The following is a 22,202-nucleotide window of genomic DNA, read 5'->3' on the forward strand; positions in this document are numbered from 1 at the left end:
TTTTCTTCCTTGCCATTCATATGCACTGCTGTTTAACATTCTGTTTTGCTCCTAATTACAAATATAAAAGAATTCTATAGCTCTGAAGTTTTCTTGCTAGTTTGATGACAGCCACAAAGCTTCTCATGCACCTTAAGGGCAACTCCGGTGATTTTTTCGAGGTCACCAGATCCTAATTAAATTTGATGAGTACGTTCTCCTGCACGCTTCCGGCGGCCGCATTTCGATGGGGGCGAAATGCGAAAACACCCGTGTACTTAGATTTAGGTGCACGTTAAAGAACCCCAGGTGGTCAAAATTTCCGGAGTCCCCCACTACGGCGTGCCTCATAATCAGAACTGGTTTTGGCACGTAAAACCCCATAATTTAATTTTAATCCTGCACGCTTCCGTCATTTCTTGAAAACATCAGGCTTGAGAGTTGCACAGATTTTTTTACATATGAATTTCGCAGTGATTCCACTCCTGCGCCAACTGCGCCAAAGTGCGCTATTTCCGGGAGCGTAATCAATTTATGGAAATGAGCTCCAGGAATAGTTTTTCCTACGACAGCCATGCGAAATTTTCCACTTCACTAAGGCAGGCATAAAGGTCAATGTCATAGCTGTAATTGGGATTTACTGCGCTGTCCTGATATAATCGACGAAAATTGCGCCAAACAGTCTCGGATTTGACGACGTCTATCGCCAATTGCACCACCGGGGAATTAAAATGTTCAACGTGACGATAGGGCGAGCCTTAGTTGCAACCTTAGCTGCAAACAAGAGACGAGAAAGCTCTAGCGCGTACGTCCCAATTAAGGTCACTGGAACCTGGAAAGTACCGCAGCCCTTTTCTCTAATTAGCCGCCGCGCCGCCGATTGGTCAGTTGCCGTCAGGTGATCATTTAAGCCGCGCCGGAGGAGATAAGCAGACAGACATCGCTCGCACATGCCGCGCGTACGAGTCATCAAGGAGGTTAGATTTTGCATTTTGTATAATTTAGTGTATATGTAACTTTCGTAGACTTAAAACAAAACGAAAGGAAATGCCCGGGTGCTGCACATTCGGGTGCAGCAACCGCCGGGAGTCCGGGAAAATGCTTTTCGCGATACCAGTTAAGCGGAAAGAGCGACAGCAAGCGCCGTGCTATCTCTGGCTGCACCGGATCAATAGCGACAAGTTCACTCCCACTTGGTGAACTTGTTGATATCGAAGTCCGCGCGCGCCTCCGGCCGCCTTCCTCTCTCGCGTGCGTGAGAATAAATTGCAGTTGCTGGCCCCTAGCAAGCTTTCACCTGCACACAGCGCACGGACCGAAAAAAAAAAAAGCAAGTGCAGCTTTTTAGAACGTTTTGTCGGCCAAGGAAGAGCGGGCATGACCTCGGAGATGAGGGGATAGCGTGCGTGTACTGATCTTGAAGGCTATACAGGTAGGCACTGGAAGCCAAGCCAGCGGAAAATCCAACATGGCGGCCTCCAAGATCGGGTAGCGTGGCTCAGAGCGAGTGATTTAGTCTGGAAAATCGAACATTGGCTCCTAGATTCGTCCGAAAAATCGCTCGCGAAAATGCATTAGCTCTATGGGAATCCTGCCGGTACATCTGCGAAGTCCGGAATATCCAACAAGCCCAAATTTTTGGAGTCCGAAAAATTCGTCGGCTACTGTACCTGTAATTTACATCGTATCTAGCTAAACAAAATGCAGTTTTGTTTGTGGATTTCACAGGGCCCACTGCGGCAGCCATCGTGCTGTTCTTCACTGTAGCAAGCCTAGAAACCTAGAAAGCCCGAGGAAGAGCTGCTCGTATTTTCCACGCAGTGTTGCCTGCGCTCGCTCCGGCGGTTGCGGTACTTTCAAAGTTCCAGGTTCCAGTGACTTTAGCAGTGCCACGCACGGCGCCGACGCGGCGTCTGCCTTGCAAGGCGGCTCGACGGCAAAGTGCGGTTTCTGCCGAGGCTCGCGGCTTCAAGGTTAATTGGCGATTCATCGGCGGACGTTATCTACTCTGGAAACGCAGCTAGTAGCTTGTTTGAAGCGCAGCATGACGTGGTTATAATAACTGCGTGCCACCAATGTGTCCATCATTTCTGTTTCTAGATATTACCGATGACATCTGGGAAAACTAGCAATATACAAAATGATATCAATTTGTGTCTGTGTGTGTCGCATGCACACAAGTGCATTTTTTTCTCCACGAGATCTGCAATAGATGGAAATGTTTACGAAGCTTCTCGTGAGAACATAAGAATTATTCAGGTAATTGAAATACTTCAGGATGTGAAAAATCAGCTGCTCCAAGCTGCTCCAAAATGCCAAATTGCCTGCTCCAAAGTGCTCCAAAATGAAATTTCTGATGCTCCAAAAATTGCTCCAAATCATAAGTCCGCAGTAGCATCACTGATTTCGTTTATCCCTCTAAACGCCTGCCTTGGCTGCTCCTCATCTACTGGCCATATTGCATTCTGACGTAAAAGGAGGCATACACAGAGCATGCTGGGAATGAATGGCAGGCAACAGGGCCGAGGTGTGAGCTCGTGTTTGACATGAGAAGTTGCTGTTGCTGTCGCGAAAAGTTACGTCTGTGTGGAAGGGCAAGAGATGCAAGGCAAGAGGTGTTGCATTGTTAGTTACATGAACTTCAGCCCTCGCCATCTGCACATACAGTTTCAGCCGATGTCGAATGCGTTCAGCCGAGTTTAAAGGGACACTAAAGTAAAATAAAAAGTCAAGCTAAAGTGATAGAGCAATGCTCTTGAACGTCTAAGGCGTCAATATAATTGCGAACAGAGCTTTAGTAATCGAGAAATTGAGGTAAATGCTGGACACGATAAGAGACTCCCCAGGGACATTCTGGTACTTAACCGGTGACGAAGGCACTCCTAAAAAAAATTGCCACTAGTACTCAACCACTTGTATTAAAAAGATTATTTCGTTGGAATATAAGACGGAAGTAAATGCTACTTGTCTACTTCTGTTAGATTCTTAGAAAAAATACCTTTTTGGCGTTACACTTGATAATGACGCGGGCGGTCAAAAGGTTTTGTTTTCGCTCGACTTTGCGCGCTTTCGAGTTTCAGTAGTTCCGATATCGCGTAGTGCTGCGCTGGTGTTGCTGGCTCGCTAAACTCGCACTTGAATTTGCTAGCAGCTTGAGAGTCGCTACGGCACGTCCAGACGGTGACCAGCTTCGTCGCGCGACGTCGCATTGCTGGAGTCCTCCTTGCTTTCGTGCTCAGAAGAGCCGGTGTCGAGGCCGCCGTCGTAGTAGGCAACGACGCTGACAGCGGGAGCCCTCAGCTGCATGTCACGCTCATCGGAGCTTGAACCGCTAAAATCGAGCCCAGCATTGCGAGCCAATGTGTCATTATCAGGGTCCTTAACTAGTTGGTCCATTGCGATGAGCGTTAACGATCAGTGTATTCACAATTCGGCGCGCTCGTTACCTTCCGCTTTCGCACTGCCGTCGGCTCTGTCTTGGCTCTGTTTCTAGCCACGCGTTTGCGCTTTCCACAAAAAAAAAAAAAAAGCCGTAACGTTGTCTGCGGCATGGAGGAAGGAATTTTTCTACCTCCATAGTCTGCGGCGCCATTTTACTCATCGGCGGCACAATGTGGCCATGACGTCACCACTCCTCGCGGGTGATTTGAATTGCGCTAGATGTACGCGGACGCTTCAGACGCAATTTTTTCTTAAAATAAGTATTTTCTTGGCACGAACAAGCGTTTCGAGGTTTCTGGTATGCTATTTTAACAGTCAACATGGAACTAATTTTTGCCTTTAATGTCCCTTTAAATGTGGTGGCTCCGGCCATGGCTGAAACGGCGCTTTTAAAACTAAGAGGTGAGAGCACACACTTTTCATAATAAACGCTATATGGAAAAGCATTCTGCTGGTACAGCAAAGCCTTTTCATGATGTGGCTTTCCTGTGGTTTGGTCAAGGGGATGCATGGTGGCAGAAAATTTTGTTAAATGGGGACAAGTTGTTGCACATGCTACTGAGCTTGTTTCTCTTCGTTGCATTGCTGCCATTTTGCTATTTTCGGCTGGTGTAGCTTAGCGAGCGAGCATTGCACACTGCTAACGCTCTTCCTTAGTCAAGTTCCCCAACTTTACGTCTCTATGTGCACTTCTACAGTTCCCGCCATTTTAGCGCCCAGCCTCTTGCAAATTGGAAAGCTAAAGTAGAGATTAGAGAGGTTTGTGGTCATACTATTGTGATGGTGTAGGGGTCATACTATCGTCATCACAGCTTCATCATCTAATTGGGTCGTCATTACCTAGCCATGCATGGGATTCACATGTTTTAGTGCCACAACTTTATGTTGAGCTAAATATATCTTGTAAAAATGTTCTTGTTTCCCATTGGGCTCCCTCCTTCTGAAATCTCTTTCAAAGGCAATTTTTTCACTTGGAAATATGCATTTAGATGTTCCAAAAGCTTGTTTTTCTGCTCCAAAACGCACTTGTGGCTGCTCCAAGAAGCTGCTCCAAAACAGCCTCGGCCAATCACATCACTGTAGACGAGAAAACTATCACCAGATGTCGCTACTGCGCCTCCTGACAGCACTCTCAATGTGGAAATGTCAAGCAGCGCGGTTGCGCCGTGGCGCAGTCTACGCTTTGTTTACATTGTTTTGCCCGCGCTTTCCTTCACTGCTCATGCTCACGGCACTCCATTTTTGACGGCGGCAGATCGCGTGTTTGCTGAACAGCGATGCAAAAACTGCAATGCGGTTTTAAGAAGGTTGCCGACGCCGACAGCTTATTTCGTGGCGGAAACCTCAAGAAAGAGGAGCGTCTGCTTCTACACGTGTATGGTGTTGAACAAATTGTGGGCAGTGATGTGACAGTGCAAGCCAAGTGCGTGGCGGAGGTACACACCAAGTTAGTAATTTAGTCACTTTTCATTTCTCTATGGTGCAGTCACAAAGCGGTCATGCATGCTTGCAGAGATGTGCATAGATGGTGACAATTTCGGTTGGTTTCGTTGGTCGCTGGGTGCACACACACGGCTGCTCTCATTTTGGCTCCCAGGGAGTGGCATCAGCACTGTCAGCACAGAAAGAACACATGCATTGGGCACCAATAAGCAAATAAAATTAATTAACGATGTAAGTGCTACATATGCGCATAATGCCTTATATCATGCTGTATAAATATTTAATGTATATCATGCCTTATTCAATGCAGATGTTAGAGTCATGGCAACTCATTGCGTTAGTGAGCAAGGTTTTCACTGCTCATGAGCAATTGCTCGTACAAACTTCTCCGCGAAATGAACCCAGATCACGATAACCAATGATTACCTTGGGACCTGCAGCACGAGCGCAAGAATTAGCGATACATGCCTCATCAAAGCAAATCTACTTTCTCGTCGGGTGAATGCCCCGCCGCAGCTAAAGTAAACTCACGTACTGATGGCCGGCTACTACACGAAACGAAGATTCTTGGCAGGAAGTGAAGCAAGAAGAATGTGCAAGGTGGCAATTACTTTAAAGCATGCTTGGATATTGTGAACCTAGAAAGCATAGCCAAGCAACAAACATAACGTGCACGTTTCGGGCCGCTGCTTTTCGATCTGCCGCTTACCGACGCATGTGATGACCGCAGCTTGCATTAAATACGGATTGCCACCACACAAATTAGCATGCGGCCCCTTTTGTTGCCTGCACAACTAGCAATTTAAGTTGCAGCATTTGGAAAACGGATATAATTCTCTTGAGCTCCTCCTTGCCGATCGCGAGTGAACAAACAGTACAATCAATTAAATTCGGGGGTTTTACATGCCAAAATCACGATATCATTATGAGGCACACTGTAACGGAGGGTCTAGGGAATAATTTTGACCACCGGGGATTCTTTAACGTGCACAAAAATCAAAGTACATGGTAACAAGTGTATTCTTGCATTTCGCCCCCATCGAAATGTAGCCACCGTGGCCAAGAATCGAGCTCGCGTCGTCGAGCTTACCGGCGCAACATGTATGCATTTACCGCTAAGCTAATACTGCGGATGTCACTACAGTTCAACTACACAACACGTCTAAACAAACGGCCATGTGCTAACAGGCATATTACTATTGCGTTTTTATCGATCGGCCGTGATATTGCGCACGAATGCGAAAGTACGTGACTTCCTTGACTTGGCGCACTGCAGTTATCCAAGCTTGTCGTCTGCCCTTCTCGTACCGCCTCCCCGGAATTCTGTAGGACTTCACGGGCAGCTTTCGAGGCTGATGTGGCAATCAACAACACAGCAGTATTGCGTGCCACCTTTCCTGGTTGATGAGGTCGCGCTTGCCGTCGCGAAAAGAACGCGTACGATCGCTCGCGCCATAGAGGACACGGGCGTGCGCTAGCCCAGTGACGACCTTCGACACTTCCATCCTTCCGCCAGGGGAGTATTCGGCGCTGGTGCTGCGCGGACAAACTTTAGGTTGCCTCTTCTATAGTGGAGGGCTCCGGATTAATTTTGACCGCCTGGGGTTCTTTAAAGGGACACTAAAGCAAAACAGTAAATTAACTTAGACTGGTAAAGTATTCTTCAAAAACTCTGTTGTCATTAATTACACTGCAATAGGTCAATAATTGGAAGAGAAAATGAAGCTCAAAGTTAATTTTTTTTAATTGCGCGCGGAAACCCCAACATCAGCGCTTCAGTGCGACGTCATGACTTCTAAAGTAATTTTTCGTATTTGGGCCACGTTGGCTCAGTAAATGTTTGTGAAAATTGCCATATTCAGTCTTGGTCTCCTTTAGAATACAATGTAGTCAATTTTTACCGCTAAAGAATTAACTGGGACCTAGAAGACTCTGTCAAAATCCATGACGTCATGGTTAGCTGGTGCGGGAACTTCATGGTGGCATCGCCACTCGCCTTTTGTGTTTTTCTTTTCTTTCTGGCTTGCCAAGCGGCTTCTCATGGTGTTTTTGGTATCATGGAAGGGCAATCTACTGATACAGAAGAAATTATTTTTCCCTTTAGTGTCTCTTTAACGTGCACTACAATGCAAGGACACAGGCATTTTCGCATTTCGCTTACAGCATGTCAAACGTTACGTTATACGATAATGGCATCGCCGTGACATCATCGTCAAGTGATGATGTCACCTGATGACATCATGTGATGCCTCTTGGAGAAGCAGCACACTGTGCACTTATCGCTTCTTTGCACTGTCTCCAGGATTGGCCCACGATGACGCAACGTGATTACGCCATCATGTCAAACATAGCGTGATGACATCATCACATCAAACGTTGCGTTACATGATAACGGCATCTTCACGTAACATAACATTTGATGTGATGATGTCATCACGTCAAACGTGAAGTCTTCGTCAAGTGATGTCACCTGATGACATCATGTGATGCCTCTTGGAGAAGCAGCACACTGCGCTTACTGCTTCTTTGCACTGTCTTCAGGATCGGCCCACATTGGCGCTCACACAGCTTGCTTCAGCTGTGGCTTACAGCTTCACAGTAAAATTGCGCAATAAAATCATTTGCCTATTCTCAGTCAGAGTTCAGAATAATAGCATGGCATTGAAGGAACATTCATTAATATACCAGCAACTCATTGCTGGTTGTCATATCAGGAGCATTTGAATGAGTAAGCCCTCTGTAACAGTTGATACTACTGTCTGCAACTCTTAAGTAGTGGTACTCTCATATGCATGCGCACTGCATGAGGGTATGCTGTTTCAAAGCTAAATATTTTTCAGGCAGGGTTTTGTCTTGAGCTTTCATTAAAGCAGTCATTGCCACAAATACTCAAACACGCTTGTTGCAAGGTTTTACCTTCATGGTAAGCGCCACCTTCTTTACTTCGGTGCCCTTAGGTGAGGCTCAGGCCATGCTTCAAACTTTTTGCACATGTGGCTAACTTTTTTCATTATCACAAACACTGACAGTGGCTGGGAAATTGGTGTACTAGGTAACAAGTACATGTAACATTGTAACTAGGTAACAAGTACATGTAACTTGTAACATAGTGGCATAGTGGCTTCTAGTGGCAAGCATCACTTAAATTACATCGCTAACTGCCAGCATTAATGAAGATCATACTGGGTATGCCGAAATTATGGGTCTGAAGACATGCTCTCCAGCCAAGAGGTTAAACAAGAGTGGAATATCTGCTAAATCAGCCCCCTGTAGAATCGTAAGGCATCCTTGAAAGTTGACAGTGCCTTGAGATGCCTTGCATGTCCTCTTTTTGTCTGCTGGGTGAAGCCTCTGATGAGAATGCAGAAAGATGTATGAGAATCGAGAGTAGTTTACTACTGGGGCTGCAAAATGAGCTCATGCTTGTTCTCGTTGCATTTGATGTATCCATATGGCAATAAGTAATTGTTGGTCTGTAGTGAATGTCCTGCATTATGCAAGCAAAGATAACCATAACAAAGTAGCAAGTACAGTCAGGCTTCTGATAATTCACCGTTTGGCTGTCAACAGTCCAAAAATGTGATCATACTTAACATTTAGACAAATCAAGTCCCGCACAGGTCAGAATAGAAAAAGGCATCTGAATTTTCTTGCGCTATTTAAAACGAAAAAAAAAAAAAAAAAAGAAGGGAGGGATATGTTACAGTCCAAATGGTTACAAGTGCACTTTTTTTTTCTTCTTAATTTCAGAAAAAGGAAGCCTGGTGGTGTTGGAAATGTCTTGAATCAGCTGTTCAACAAGAAGCAAAAAATTAGTACACTGGTTGGTCCTGTTTTTTTTTTTTTTATTGCCTAGATTCCATCACATAGAGGTTGCAAAGTGTTGTGTTTAAACCTGTCCTTTTTTCATACATTTTGAACTTGAATTAGAGAATTTTTGATGTGCCATATTTCTTGCCTAGGATTCATTGCTAGAAAACTGTGCATCTTTTTGCTTACTTTAGTAAAAGGGGCTGTGGCAGTAATTTGGGTACTTTGGTACATTAATCTGGTTCGTAATGCACTTAGACATGAATTGCGACAATACTGAGCCTGCTTGAGATCAAAGCCAGAGGAAGCTTGCCTTAGCCAAACGTTCGATCATTCTTATGCACGAATGTAAGCCAGCAGTGGAAGCACATCAATGCTGCTCCTGTTAACATGGTGGACACACAAGGCAGTCATGCACAAAACTCCCGCCAAAAACGCTGCAGCAGGTGCCACACAAAGGAAAGCTTTAGCAGCCACGTGACAGGAACTCTGCTAGCTCTCAGCTTCAACTCACAACACAACATTCAGACTACCTTCGAGTGCCTTCAAGCACTCTGAGTTGGAGTATGGTGCTCTGAATCAACTAGGCAAATTTGTTTCAAGAGCTCTCGGAACACTACTCAAAATATACCATTAACTATTTACGTCATTGTGCATATAACTGGTACAGTCGACTTCCATTAATTCGACCCTGATGGGACCAGCGAAATTGATCGAATTATCTGGCGGGTTAAATTAACTCTTTAACTGGCAAGATAAGAAAGACTTGGCCTGGAACGTTTTTATTGCTTTATTCCTTCTTTATATTGGCTAAATACACACCAAATGAAATGATAGAGTTTCTCTAAAAACTTAGCGAGATACAGTAGGTAAAAAATATTTTTGACCAGCTGGTTAAAGGTGAATGTATGATAAAAAATTGGTGTTTGGTACTTGCTTTGGCAAGCTCAATGCGTGTTATTGAGATTCACTTTTATGGTGATAAAAAATAACAGCATGCTTAAACAAAGGAAAAAATTTTCGTATTGGTGAGAATATTACCACCACGTGCTCTAAGAAGATACTGACAAAGTCTTTCGGTTTTGTCATCAAAATATCTGCTGCTGCTCACGATCGACATTTTTGTGAATACCACTGTTGAGAAGGTACATCAATAAAGGTAAATTGAAACGCACAGACTAATATTTGGACTTCTCTAGTTTTTGCAGATGCTTGTTGGGTCAAGAATGTTGTTGAGTTGCCAGTTACGTAAAGGGTTGAACAATATGCAGAAAAAAGCCTAAACACACTGCTGATTCATTTTGCAGTATTTGCCCAATTCAAACACGCCCCCGAAGCAAACGCGCGCCAACTTTCTATGTGTCCAAAGTAGAAAACTAACATATAAATTACATTAAAGCTCCTAAATCAAAGTACAACTCTAACGTGCACCCGATTTTTTAGCGGGAAGAATGGGCAGGGGTGGTTGCACCATGACGACCGATTCCTTAAAGCTAGCTTCGCTGCACGTTTGTTGAAGTCAGCTTCGGTGCAATACATCCGTGTTATACGGTGAAGCATACGAACGCCGCGAAGGCGGCTTTGATTTTGTGTCTGATTGCACCGCGCAGGTAATTTTCCGTTTAATTTTCTTGAAGGAAAAAAGGCACTCGTTAGAATCGGTTAAATATCGTAATCAGATATTGTGAGCTATGGTTATTTCTTGAAAACCTTCCTAGAGCAGGCCAAAATGGGAGTTTTCAATGGGATATATTTTTGGCACGTGCTCAACACATTCACTGCCCCCAAGCTCGCCGAGACAGATGCTACCACTAAAGAGGTCACTATTGGGGTCACCATAGAAGTCAGGCGTAAGCGTGCTGACCGGATAAGTTTGAATTATGCAGCAAAGGCCAATTTTAGGATAGAAATATCAAAAGTTTGGGCCCATAGAAATGTATCGGCGCCGGCGGGACCTTCGGTTGAGATCAAATTAATCTGAGTTCAATTAACAGAAGCCTATTGTACATAAAATGGCCAGCATAAACTTCATTTGCCTCAGCATCATTGTCTACCTAGCGAGACAAACCAGCTGTTTTGGCAACACCATCTGCTGGCGTATAGGCTAATTAGCATTATTGAGAGATTCGTTTCGTGTCTGTCTAATGTAACTGCATTCTTGTAGCTGCTTGGAAGAGGCGGTGAAAGTCATAAATTCTGAACACTTTACGTAGCTCATCAGCCTGGTGGTGGTCTGTGTGTTGCAGATGATCAGTGCTCCCACTCTTGCGCCAAATGCGCCAGATTACGCCATACGAGATTTCCTGCGTCATCCTGATAAAAATACACGATTTTGCGCCGAAGTGCAACAAAATTAACGCCTGCGCATTACGTGTGTGGCCGCAGTGGCCCGCAGACGTGCGTAGTGCGCATGACTAAACTGGCTTCATAAATCGAACGGCGACTGATAATTTGGCCTCAATGGGGACCGCATCAAAGTACAAATAATTGGAAGTCAGAAATATCCAAATTCGGCAGAAAATAACTGAATTTATTCCGCCAGTGGCTAAAAGAGACATTATTCTCGGTTGACCACTTTCGGGGATACGTTCACTTAAGGGGGGACACGGGTTGTGGCGACCAAAAATCGCGAAAAAACTCGATTTTTTTTTAATTGCATTGTTGGAATGTACAGCTATTATTGCACCTATATTGTTAATTTCATACCGATAATGTCAATATTTTAGCCGCAATGATGCCTTATACGACATGTACTAGCTGAATTTCAGGCTAAACTGACGCTGAAACGGCACATTTTCCGAAACGCGCACCTGCTCTTCCACGTGTGCTAGCGCGGACATCTTGGTCTCATTTGAAAGAGCCGCTTTTTGCCTTCAAATTCCCGCCAGAACGGGCCCCATTCAGCTATTGGCCACTTAAAAACTGCGCGCCAAAAAATGGTACTAAAACGCTCTCCTATTCGGCACTTGGCGCACGTGACTTGAGCTTGCCTCCCAATTGGCGGAACGGCATGGCCATCGTCTGCTGCGCGCTTGGAGACGCGCATTGAGACGCGCCATCTTGCCCCAGTGTCAGCGAGAAAGCTTGCCGTGTTGTCGAAAACGGTGCGCAAATTTCGCACGCGGCACAAGTTTGGTGCTAAAAAAGTACGACGGACGCTCATCGAAAACTGCAAAGTGCGCTGCTCGACGCCGCAAAACGACCAGGACGCCACAACCTCAGCGTTTGATGCCCAAATCGTCGATGCAGCAACGGTAGGCCTAACGACCGCAGCGGCTGCTGCGATTCAGAGTCCGTCTGCCGCCAAGCCTTCGACCTTCACTCGCGGCAAGGTACGATCTACCGGCAACCCTCCGAGCTGAAGGAGGAAGCGGCGAAAGCCAAAGCGAATCTATCAGCGTTATCTTCCGCTCCAGCGACAGAGAGGAAACGCGAGTTCGTGGGTGACAGTACCGACGATGCACTTGGCCCGGCTGATGGGACTACGTTTACGATTGTGGATTTGAGTGCAGTGAACACTTGATTAATGTTTGCGACGTGCAAAAACTGCAGTGGTGCTTTCGAAATCGTCCGAGACGAGCGGGAATACGGACTCGCTGTGAAGCTGTGTTTTATGTGCGCAAACTGTGGAGAGACTTACGTCGGTGTGGAGCTCCCCGCGCGTTGATAGTGCCGAGCGAGTGAACTCCTTTGCTGTGAACGTTTTGGCTACGCGTGCCATGCAGGCAACGGGCAACCGACAGACCGCGTTCAATGACATTTTCTCGTTGATGGACATCAGCCGTCGGGCTCTTCACACGAAAACGTGGCAGAGCTACGTGAAGGCGAAGCTGACGCCCGCGGCCGATCGCGCGGTGCGTAATCTGACGAGCGACTGCGTGCGGTCGATTCGCGAACTTTACGCCGAACTGAACGTGGACAAAGCAACAGAAAACTTGCGCCAGTCCCCGAAAAAGCGGCACACAGGGGCTGGAAGTCAGCAGGACTACATGTCTGGTGCCTACTGAGCTGTTCCAGCTGTAAATTTGCAAATAAAAAGGTTTTGCATGTTTTCTCACTTTTCTCAAAACTTGTTTTTGGGTGACTTCACCAGATTGTCAGAGTGATATCTCATGATCTAGAACAGCTAGAGCAATAATTCTTCCCTTAGCAGAAAGCCTAATCTGCATATTACAATGTGCTGAGAGCAGAATTTCAAATTTCTGCCCATGTATATTTTTATTTTATTAATTTTCTTTTGTTGTGGTAGCCATAGGACAAGGAAATAAATTTGATCACCTGCAAAATGGCTAATTATTATTTAATTTGAAAACTTTTTTGCAGCATTGCATTTATTGCATATTATAGTATCTAGCTATGAAATAATATTCACTTTCTACTGAGCAGTTTTTTTTTTCCATTGTCTCCTGAAACAATAGAGCGACAGATTTGTGTATCTTCTGAACAAATGGACCTACAAGAAAAATTATTGCATATTTGAAATCAGCACAAAAAACTAAGCAAGCCTGATTATTTTCATCAGAATTGGCCATAAGATGCAGGACATAATCTCCACAACCCATGTCCCCCCTTAAGCGGGATTTCGCGTCACTAGCGTCGGCATACTTGGTAGTGTGCCAGGGACGCTATCATCCGTCGACGTGTCCAGTGCTAGTCGCGTGAAATGTCGCGAAAGTGAAAGTATCCCGGAAAGGGATCGTCCAAAAATAAAGCAGAAGTTTGTCAACGCGGTCCTGCGCGCACGTATGCTTGCCTATGATCTGGTCAGTCCATACCTCTGCTATTGTTATGCTGTCGCTACAAAAAGACGAAAGTACAAATAATGCATGCATCTAATCTTCAACCTTTGGCAACAGGACTGTGATTTTGTAGCGATACCTTTTCCGCTGCCACTCCTTGCGATTTGTCAGTGGTATAAGAGCGGCGCTCCGCCTGCGTTCTATGGTATTAGCCGGCAGAGATCGGTGGATGATAAGGGCGGCATATAGAATCGAGCGGAATGCATCGCTACCAAACCGCCGCGCAGGAATCGACCACGCTATCATACCCGAATGACGGCGTTTTTTTTTTTTAATTAAACAGTCACTGTCCTTGTCGGCGGAGACATAGAGCGTGTAGTCGGCGCCGCTTAACACAACTTAGGTCGCCGCGACCATGTCGCTAGTTAACACGTCAATGAATAAACACTGGACGCGTGGAGCCAACCCGAATGCACTCCCGAATGGCTTGCCGTGGTTCGCTTGCCCGACGGTTTGGGCGCGGTCGGTGCTGGATTAACTAGCCTTCGTTAGTTTCCGTTTCCAGGAGGTGTCGGCAACATGGCCGACCACCATACTGCGGTGATGCCAACGATGTATCAACGCCAAAATATTGCTATTTCCGCTCAACTCGGCGGTCAAATTAGCACGCAGTCGTGCAGGCGGAGTCCGAATTATATAGAAGGCGTACCTTAAGGTGTCCGAAATTTCGGTCGTACTTATACGTTTAATTTATTGGCCAGTGATGGGTACCATGCCTCAAAGTAGTCTGAATAATTGAGCTTGTTTGAATTGCTGGTGTCGAAATAATCGGTCGATGCCAGTTGTGAATCGGCCAGTTGCTGAACAGAGGCTTCAGCTTTACGAGGAAAAACAGACCGTTGAAATGTACCTGGTGTCGTCTGAAGCAATGACTGAGCGTTACGAGGGGCTTATCAAGGCTGGCCTGGCTCAGAATAGCATTGATGACATTGTCTGGCGAGGTGTTTCTGACTGATGCTAGAGCCTTGCTGAAAACATAACAAAGTGTCAGCTGTCACTGAAAAAATCATACGATGTAAAAGACAACATCCGAGCAACTTCACTAAACTTGGAATAAACTAATTACAACACACTGTGTGAACAGGTTTGTTGTCTTCATTTAAATTAAAGGAAACTCATGTATTTAGAGGCAGAGCAACATTGTTTTACAGCAAGGAAATAATTTCTGGAATAACGCTTGTCAGTTTTAAATGTTTGAACTAGCTTAGGATGTGTCCAGCAGCTGGCATTTATTAGCTCCAAAGTGCTCTGAAATCTGTATCTGGATGCTCCAAACTGCTCCAAAATTAAGATTTTGCTGCTCCAAAAATTGCTCTGAATCTCAGTTCGTCAGCACCACTGGATGATACATGGAGAGCTGCAGTTTGTGATGTCGTGATCCATATCATCACGATGCTTGCTCCCATTGGGAAAAGCAGGCGTTCAACTCATAGTCCACTGAGCTCTGAAGATACAAGGATACATTGAGGGGCCCCTGTACTTTTCACTGCAGTGTAGAACTAAGTGTTGGTCATATACACCATAGTCCCTTGAAGAATATTTGAATTGTAGTTGCAGTAAATAATTTTGCAAGAAAATTTTAGCTAAAGGCTTTTTTCATAATTGCACAGGAAAAGTCCAAGTTGGACTGGGACAACTACAAGAAGAGTGAGGGCCTTGTAGAAGATCTGCAGAGTCACAATAGAGGCAAGGACGGGTAAGTAAAGTGCTTTCATTGGAGTTGTTGCACATCAGGCCAGGTTACTTCGCTGTCACTGGGACACAGTTACACATTTGGGCAGTAACAATATTAAACTTTTGCTGCTTAGCACAAGTTGACGGGTTCAAATCCTGCTTCCCATAGCTGGATTCCAGTAGTAGTAGAATGATAAAATGTAGGTATAGTGAGATTTAGGCACACATAAACCTCAGCTGGTCTGAAATAATCTGGAGCCTTGCTATTATGGCATCTCTCGTAGCCTAGGTGATGCTCAGGGTTCTTAAGCCCAATTAGCATCATCTAATTAGTATCAAGCATGTGTCTCACTGATTATAATTCCAGAAATTTTGTAATTCTTGAAAGGTAGAGAAGTGATAAAGAACAGCATCATTCTGGAGTTGTTTGGCATTTCAATACATGCGCATTTAGTATTCTGCTACGCAATATATTCTTAGATAGAGACTGTGCAGATGTGTTTTTTGTTTGATGTTAAGGCTGCCAAGAAAACCGTTTTTAACAGCATTGCAAAATTCATTGTGCCAGGTTGCAGTTATTGATTCTTTTTTCTTTTTCTTGTGCCCTTCCTTGATTTCTAATTGAATGACTTGATCTGGTTAAGATTAATAGACTTACAGAGGCAAAAGTTGTATGATGATACTATGTCAAAATGTTTTACCCCAGTTTCATGGCACATGCACTGTGAGCCTAACGTATGGATAACGCAAGGCTGAAAAGCTCAGTTTCCACGCTACACATTGTTATGGTGGCTAGCAATGCATCGGACTCGGGTTAGTCCGAAAGGTGATCTATGAGAGCGAGAAGTTTTGTTCAAAATAACCGTTGCTCAGTTCTGGAAGCTTGAATTTGCGGTAGTTCTTCCTTATTCAAATAGTACATGTGACTCTGGCAGGACGAACTGATTAGTTCGAACTATTATTCAAATAAAATTACGTGATTTCGAATTAATGGGATTTCACTGTACGAGTGTTCTACAAATGTAATGCCTCTGAATGATTGTTCTCAATTAACTTTCGTAGCATGTATAATGGAAACCTTCTGTTGAAACTGTGTGGAATTTTTGTTGGATGTATCTCAGCATTATCAAGCATTATCAATCAAGCATTAAATATTGTCGTCAACTAATGTGATCTACATTAAGCTAGCTAGTGCATTCCTGGTTCTTATTATACTTACATGTGGCTGTTATTGCTCTATGGAAAACACGGGGAATGCGGGAGATGGAATTTCAAGCCTATGAGCAACACGAGAACAAGGTGAGAGCAGGAGCCAACGTTTCGACAAGTGGACTTGTCTTCATCAAGGCGACACATGCTCTCCTCGGCACAGTATACATAGGTAAAGTTCTTCTAAAGGCGAGAGAAAGTAAGGCAGGTGGGTGAGGTAACGAGCGAGAGTGTGCTAGCGGCGAGGGTGTAGAATTGAAAAGAAAGTTAATGCACTACTGATAGTTGGTGGAGGAATTTGAGGCAGCGCCGTGTGTTAGCCGGTTGACGTGTCATTGTAGGTTCCTCTTTTTCGTGGAAGAGGCCTGGACGATGGGTAGGGGGGGAGGGGGGGGGGGAGGTATCTCCTCCGCTGGAGGTCAGTGGACTATCGTGTCTGACAGAGAGAATAAAAGTAGCGGCAGAAAAATGGTGCTCCTGAAATAAAAAAATTAAAAAAGGGGGGGGGGGGGGGGGCAAATACATAAAAGAACGAAAGGAATGAGTGAAAGCAAAGGGAGGTTGGAATATTATTGACAATCGAATAATGAAAACAAAAAAAGAAGAAAAAAAAACAACTCAATGAAAAATAACTAAGTGCTGTTGCCCATGTTTTGAAGTTTAGCATCGCGAATAGATTCTAAAGCTCCCTTTGAAACGTTCATGCCTATTGGTTGCAATGTCTTGAACTTATGGATGAGGTACGATTCTCTAGTGCACGTTAAAGAACCCCAGGTGGTCAAAATTAATCCGAAGCCCTCCACTACGGCGTGCCTCATAATCACAACTGGTTTTGGCACGTAAAACCCCAGAAAGAAGAAGAAGGTACGATTCTCTATATTTTCTGTCTCGCGCAGAACGGAAATTTGACTAGTATGTAGAGTTAGAGTTCATCAAAGTGATGACCTGGTTGGTTGAAATGCTTGGCAACGGCTTTGGGAAGCTTCTTAGCTGTGTCCGTGCGATGTCCGTTTAACCTGATGTTCATTGATTGTCCCGTTTCGCCGATATATTGCTTCTTACAGAAGGAACACTCAAGCATATAAATTGCATCTGAGCTAGTGCAAGTAAAGCTAGTTTTCACGTCGTGTGTGTATCTATTTGCGGTGCTTTTAATTTTAATGTCACTTTGAAGGTGCCTGCAGATTTTGCACCTGGGGCGAGAACATGCTTTTATTACGGGGGAATGATGTTGGCTGACTTTTGCATGCACTAACATGTCTTTAAAGCTTCTGTTGCGGCGATAGGTAGCCCTTGGTACATCCGGGAACGCTTTTCTCAAACGCTCGTTACTTGATAATATTGGGTGGTATTTTCATAGGATGTTGTTTATGTTTGGAAGGGCATTAGAATATTTTGTTATAAAGGCTGGTGGTCTATCAGATTCTGGTGTAGGTTGCTTCTTAGCTAATGCCGACTACCTCTCTAATCTTAACGCGACGTCATAAGCCCGGTCGAGAATAATTTGTGGATGGTTTCGTTCCGCTAGCGTTACTTTAAGGTCATTTAGGTGGTGGATATAATCGTTTTCTTCGCTGCAGATTCTTTTTATTCGTTTTGCTTGTCCGACACAAATTCCTGGCTTGCAGTGTCGCGGGTGATCACTGGTGTAATCTAATTATCCGTAGGCTTCTATGTAAACAGTCGTGTCGAAGGAGTTGATCTGACTGGGAGAGTGGTGAGCAGTAAACTTAATACTTGCGTGAAAGCGGTTGAAATGGCTAATTAGGTCGGTTAGCGCGTTTGTGCCGTGTTCTCATATTATGAATATTTTGTCAATGTAACGCAGGTAGGTGTGGGGTTTGAAAGGGTATGATTTTATCAAGTTTGCTTCAACCTGTCCCATGAAAATGTTGGCATACGTGGCAGCGAATGGTGTTCCCATGCTTGTGCCGAAAGTTTGTAGGTAGTGAATACAATCGAATTCGAAATAGTTGAGCGTGGGAACTAACTCGAGGAGTGACAGGTAAACTTCAGGAGCGTGCGCTTGAGGATTGACTGCAAGGGACTTCAACGCCGCTTCAATTCCTTCCCTCATGTGTATGTTAGTGTAAAGAGCAGAAACATCTAAAGTTAATAGAATAGCGCGGTCGGAGAGGATTTGGTTAGCGTTAATCAAGTCGATAATTCGAAGGAAGTGGGGCGTATCTTGAACAAAAGATGGTAGGGTGGTTGGAATGTTTGACAGATGGTAATTTAAGAATTTAGATGACTCGGTAGGTGTGTTATTTGACACTATAGGCCTGCCTGAAATTTCTGCTGTAAATATTGCTTCTACGGGAACCTTATGTATTGTAGGAAGGTAAAAGCAGCCGGCTTCTTTGTTATTGGGCCTCATGCAGCGATATTCAGACTGGGTGATTAGTTCCTGGGACAGCAGCTGCGCTATTGTACTTTGGACAAGGTTGCTGTAAACCGAAGTTGGGTTAGAGTCGAGTTTTATGTAATGGGCCTGGTTGCTCAGTTGTTTGAAGGCCTCATTTTTGTACTTTTCTATGGGCCAGATTACGATACTGCCGCCTTTGTCTGCTGGTTTTATTACAATATCGTTTCTTTCCGCGAGTTCTTTAAGAATTTTGTGTTCAGCTGGGGACAAATTTTTGCGCTTGCCGCACTGCTGCGTTGACTCTAGAATTTCCTTTTTGATTAGTTTTATGTATAGATCAAGGTCTGGGCATTGTTAGGCTTCCGGTGTCCACGTGCTAGGTGGTCTCAGAGAGTCTTTATCATGTTTTCCTATGTCGGGCCTATCGAAAAAGAATTCCTTGATGGCGCCTCAAGGAATTTGATGCCTCGAATTTCTCCATTGACTATCAGTAGCGCATTAACTTTCGTTTCAATTATACACCCTCGCCACTAACACACTCTCGCTCGTTACCTCACCCACGCGCCTTACCTTCTCTCGCCTTTAGAAGAACCTTACCTATATATACTGTGTCGAGGAGAGCATATGTCTCCTTGAAAAAGACAAGCCAATTTGTCGAAACGTTGGCTTCCCTTGTTCTCACCAAGGGTCTCACCTTGTTCTCGTGTTGCTCATGTTAGTGCTATACAGTAAGGTACTATGATGGGACCTTAAATATATGTTCATCTTAACAGCTCACTGAATCAGCAAGAAAGGCCCTTAAACTGCTCAGCTTATCAGAGAATTTGTCTTAAGAGTTCACCCTAAATAGAGTTTACTGTGTCTCTTGTATCTCAACATGCTGTTCCATGCACAAGTTATACTGGTCATACCAATATGCAGGTACCTGGAGAAGCAAGCGTTCTTGCAGCGGGCCGATGTGCGCCAGTTTGAAATAGAAAAGAACCTGAGAACCAAGAATAGGCCATCCAACTACCTCTGAGCAAGAGTCCGAGTGTTCCATTTCATTTTTTTTTCCCCTTTTCTTTATTTCTCCATGTTTTTGAGCATCACAGTTTGTCATTGTAATGTAATAAAGACATTGTACTTCATGTATCAAGCCACCTTTTGTTTGTGTCTACAACTTTTCATTCTTTAATGGAATGTGTTGCTAGGCTTAGTAGTTGGTTCATACTTGCAGGTTTAACAAGCGCACACCTTAATCGGGACAGTGAAGTAGACACAAACCTGGGTAAGAGTGGAGACACATTTGCGCACGAGTTAATTGAAGCTTTTTTCAGGGATGGAAGTGCTGCGCCAATTCCGCCATCTTGCGCCAAACCACCGAGCTGTGCCAACTTGTGCCAAAACACTAACTTCGAATGAAGTCATTAAATTTTGCAGGATGTTCGTGTTGCTAGCCATGTGTTGGCTAGCATTTAGCCCTAGAAGCAAAGCTAAAGCAATCCGTTGGAGTATGGGTATGTTTGGTGGTGCATTGTAACTTGGCCGCAGGAAAACGAAAATCCTTTGTGCTATACAATGCATTACGAATGTTTCATGTAATATTCAGACCAGCTACAGATGATTTGAACTGATGCTCTCTTTATAGGGCAGTCAGGAAAGAAAGCTATGCTCTCAGCTGAATGAAGAAGTCTTAAGGTCTGTCGTTATGCATTTTAGGGCTCGCTTGTATGCCCTATTGGTAAATCTACATCGATTAATGGTGAATGCCATGCGTGTAACGAAGTATATTTCGCATGTGCAACCACGTCCGGTTACCGGGATGATAGCACGGCATGCTGACAAACGAGCGGCTGCTTTCGTGAAACTTCTTGACCCGAAATATCCAATGACAACCGTAATCGTCGCTCCGGGTACTCTATATTCCGCACAACCACATCATACAAAAACTGACTTGCAGCTGCAAAATGCAAACCGCGGATGTAAAGTTCCGGTTTTAGTCTACAGTAGCGGCCAAATGGCTGTCGTAAAGGGTTGGAGAATATGTGGACAGAAATTGCGTTCACGGCAATGATGTTCACGATGCGGCTTGCGCAGACAGAGTCTGAAATTTTTAAGGTACCATTGTTTGGCATTCAAAATAACAGTCGTCGTTTTAAATTCACTTTATGGGGCAGCCCTAATAATTGAGAATGTGCAAAATAATGCTTGGCAACGCTGATCAGAAAGCCACTGAACTTCCCTTGATGCTTTTCATAAATCTCTCTTTTTAGTTTTCTTCTCTCCAAGTTATGTGGAATACTGGCAGATATGCAATGACGAACAAAGTAACTTCGCATTTATTCTGTGGTTCTATGCTATCCCAACTGAATGTCTCCAAGGATAAAAAAATAACTGAGGGCATTGCGCGAACGGCGTTCACTGTACGTTGATGGGTGTTGTTCATGGTTGTCGCAGTCAGTATTGTTCATTGTGCACGAATACGTCTAATTAGCGAACTTTATAAATTTACATAATCGACATGGTGTCAATGAAAAAGTTGAGGATGTTTCAGAATGAGCGATAACTCGATTTAAAGCAACCTAGGATTTGCACTATCCAATATCCTTATCCAATAAGTGAGGTAATTAAAGTCAGCTAATTAACCTAAATATTAGTTGCTTGTGCACAGTGAAAAAAAGAAAAAAAAAGCTCATGCCTAGCATTAAAAGCCTATCAACATACAATGGGTGCTGTTTGCATAAATTTCAAATTTTTTTTTCTTGGCCACATTTAGTTGGCACGTCTGGTATGTAACCCGAGGAACGCATATGGGTTTCCTTTGTTGGGTGTACGACATTTTTTTCCTTTAGTGAACTTTCCTTCACATTGTGGGCTTCCGCATAACTAATTCGCCGAAACCTAATGTTCGGCAAACTCAAATAAAGAACATCCATTCTTGATTTGTCAGTATGTCACTCATGTTGATCCTTGCACAGCATGCTCCAAAACGAACAATTCCTGCTTCAAATCTGCGCCAATGCGCCAGATTTGCTGCTCCCAGAGCTGCTGCAGAACTCCTTTGGCTGCTTCCATCACTGTTTTTTGTATCAGAAAGAAGAAGGAATGTATCGGTGATCAGTAACATCTGTATTATTGCACAGTAATGAACAAATAATTTTAGAGAGAATGCTATAATTGGGTTTTTGTTGTATGCATTGCAAGTTGACCATGATATTCTTGGCCTCTTATGCACGGTACATTCTGCGCACCTTCCTTGTTTATATGTATGCTGTATGCTTCGAATAAACTTTTGTTGTGAATTAGTTCTTGTCTTCACAATCCAACCTAAGGTGTGCGCTTGTGAAAACCTGCAAGTACTTTTTTCTGGCTTACTAGTTTTGATACAAGGTTTTAAACGTTCTACAATTGTCTGTGTGCCTCTGTTGTATGGTACTGTTAGCGGTTACCACCAGTTCGTTCCAATGTTTGCTATTAGGAGATGTCGAACCCAATTTTAC

At 44.2% G+C, this 22,202-nt stretch overlaps 1 protein-coding gene across 1 annotated transcript in view; it reads left to right on the forward strand.

The window, feature by feature from the left end:
• LOC119433782 (craniofacial development protein 1) overlaps window positions 1-19,862 on the forward strand; it is a 36,630-nt gene extending 16,768 nt beyond the window's left edge. The window contains exons 6-8 of the mRNA XM_037701045.2: window positions 8,614-8,686; window positions 15,083-15,168; window positions 19,642-19,862. Of these exons, the coding sequence (XP_037556973.1) occupies window positions 8,614-8,686; window positions 15,083-15,168; window positions 19,642-19,741 (259 nt within the window). The 3' untranslated portion in view covers window positions 19,742-19,862. The remainder of the gene's footprint in view (window positions 1-8,613; window positions 8,687-15,082; window positions 15,169-19,641) is intronic.
• Window positions 19,863-22,202: the final 2,340 nt, after the last annotated feature.

Source organism: Dermacentor silvarum, chromosome 1 (assembly GCF_013339745.2).
Source record: "Dermacentor silvarum isolate Dsil-2018 chromosome 1, BIME_Dsil_1.4, whole genome shotgun sequence".
Taxonomy (NCBI): domain Eukaryota; kingdom Metazoa; phylum Arthropoda; class Arachnida; order Ixodida; family Ixodidae; genus Dermacentor; species Dermacentor silvarum.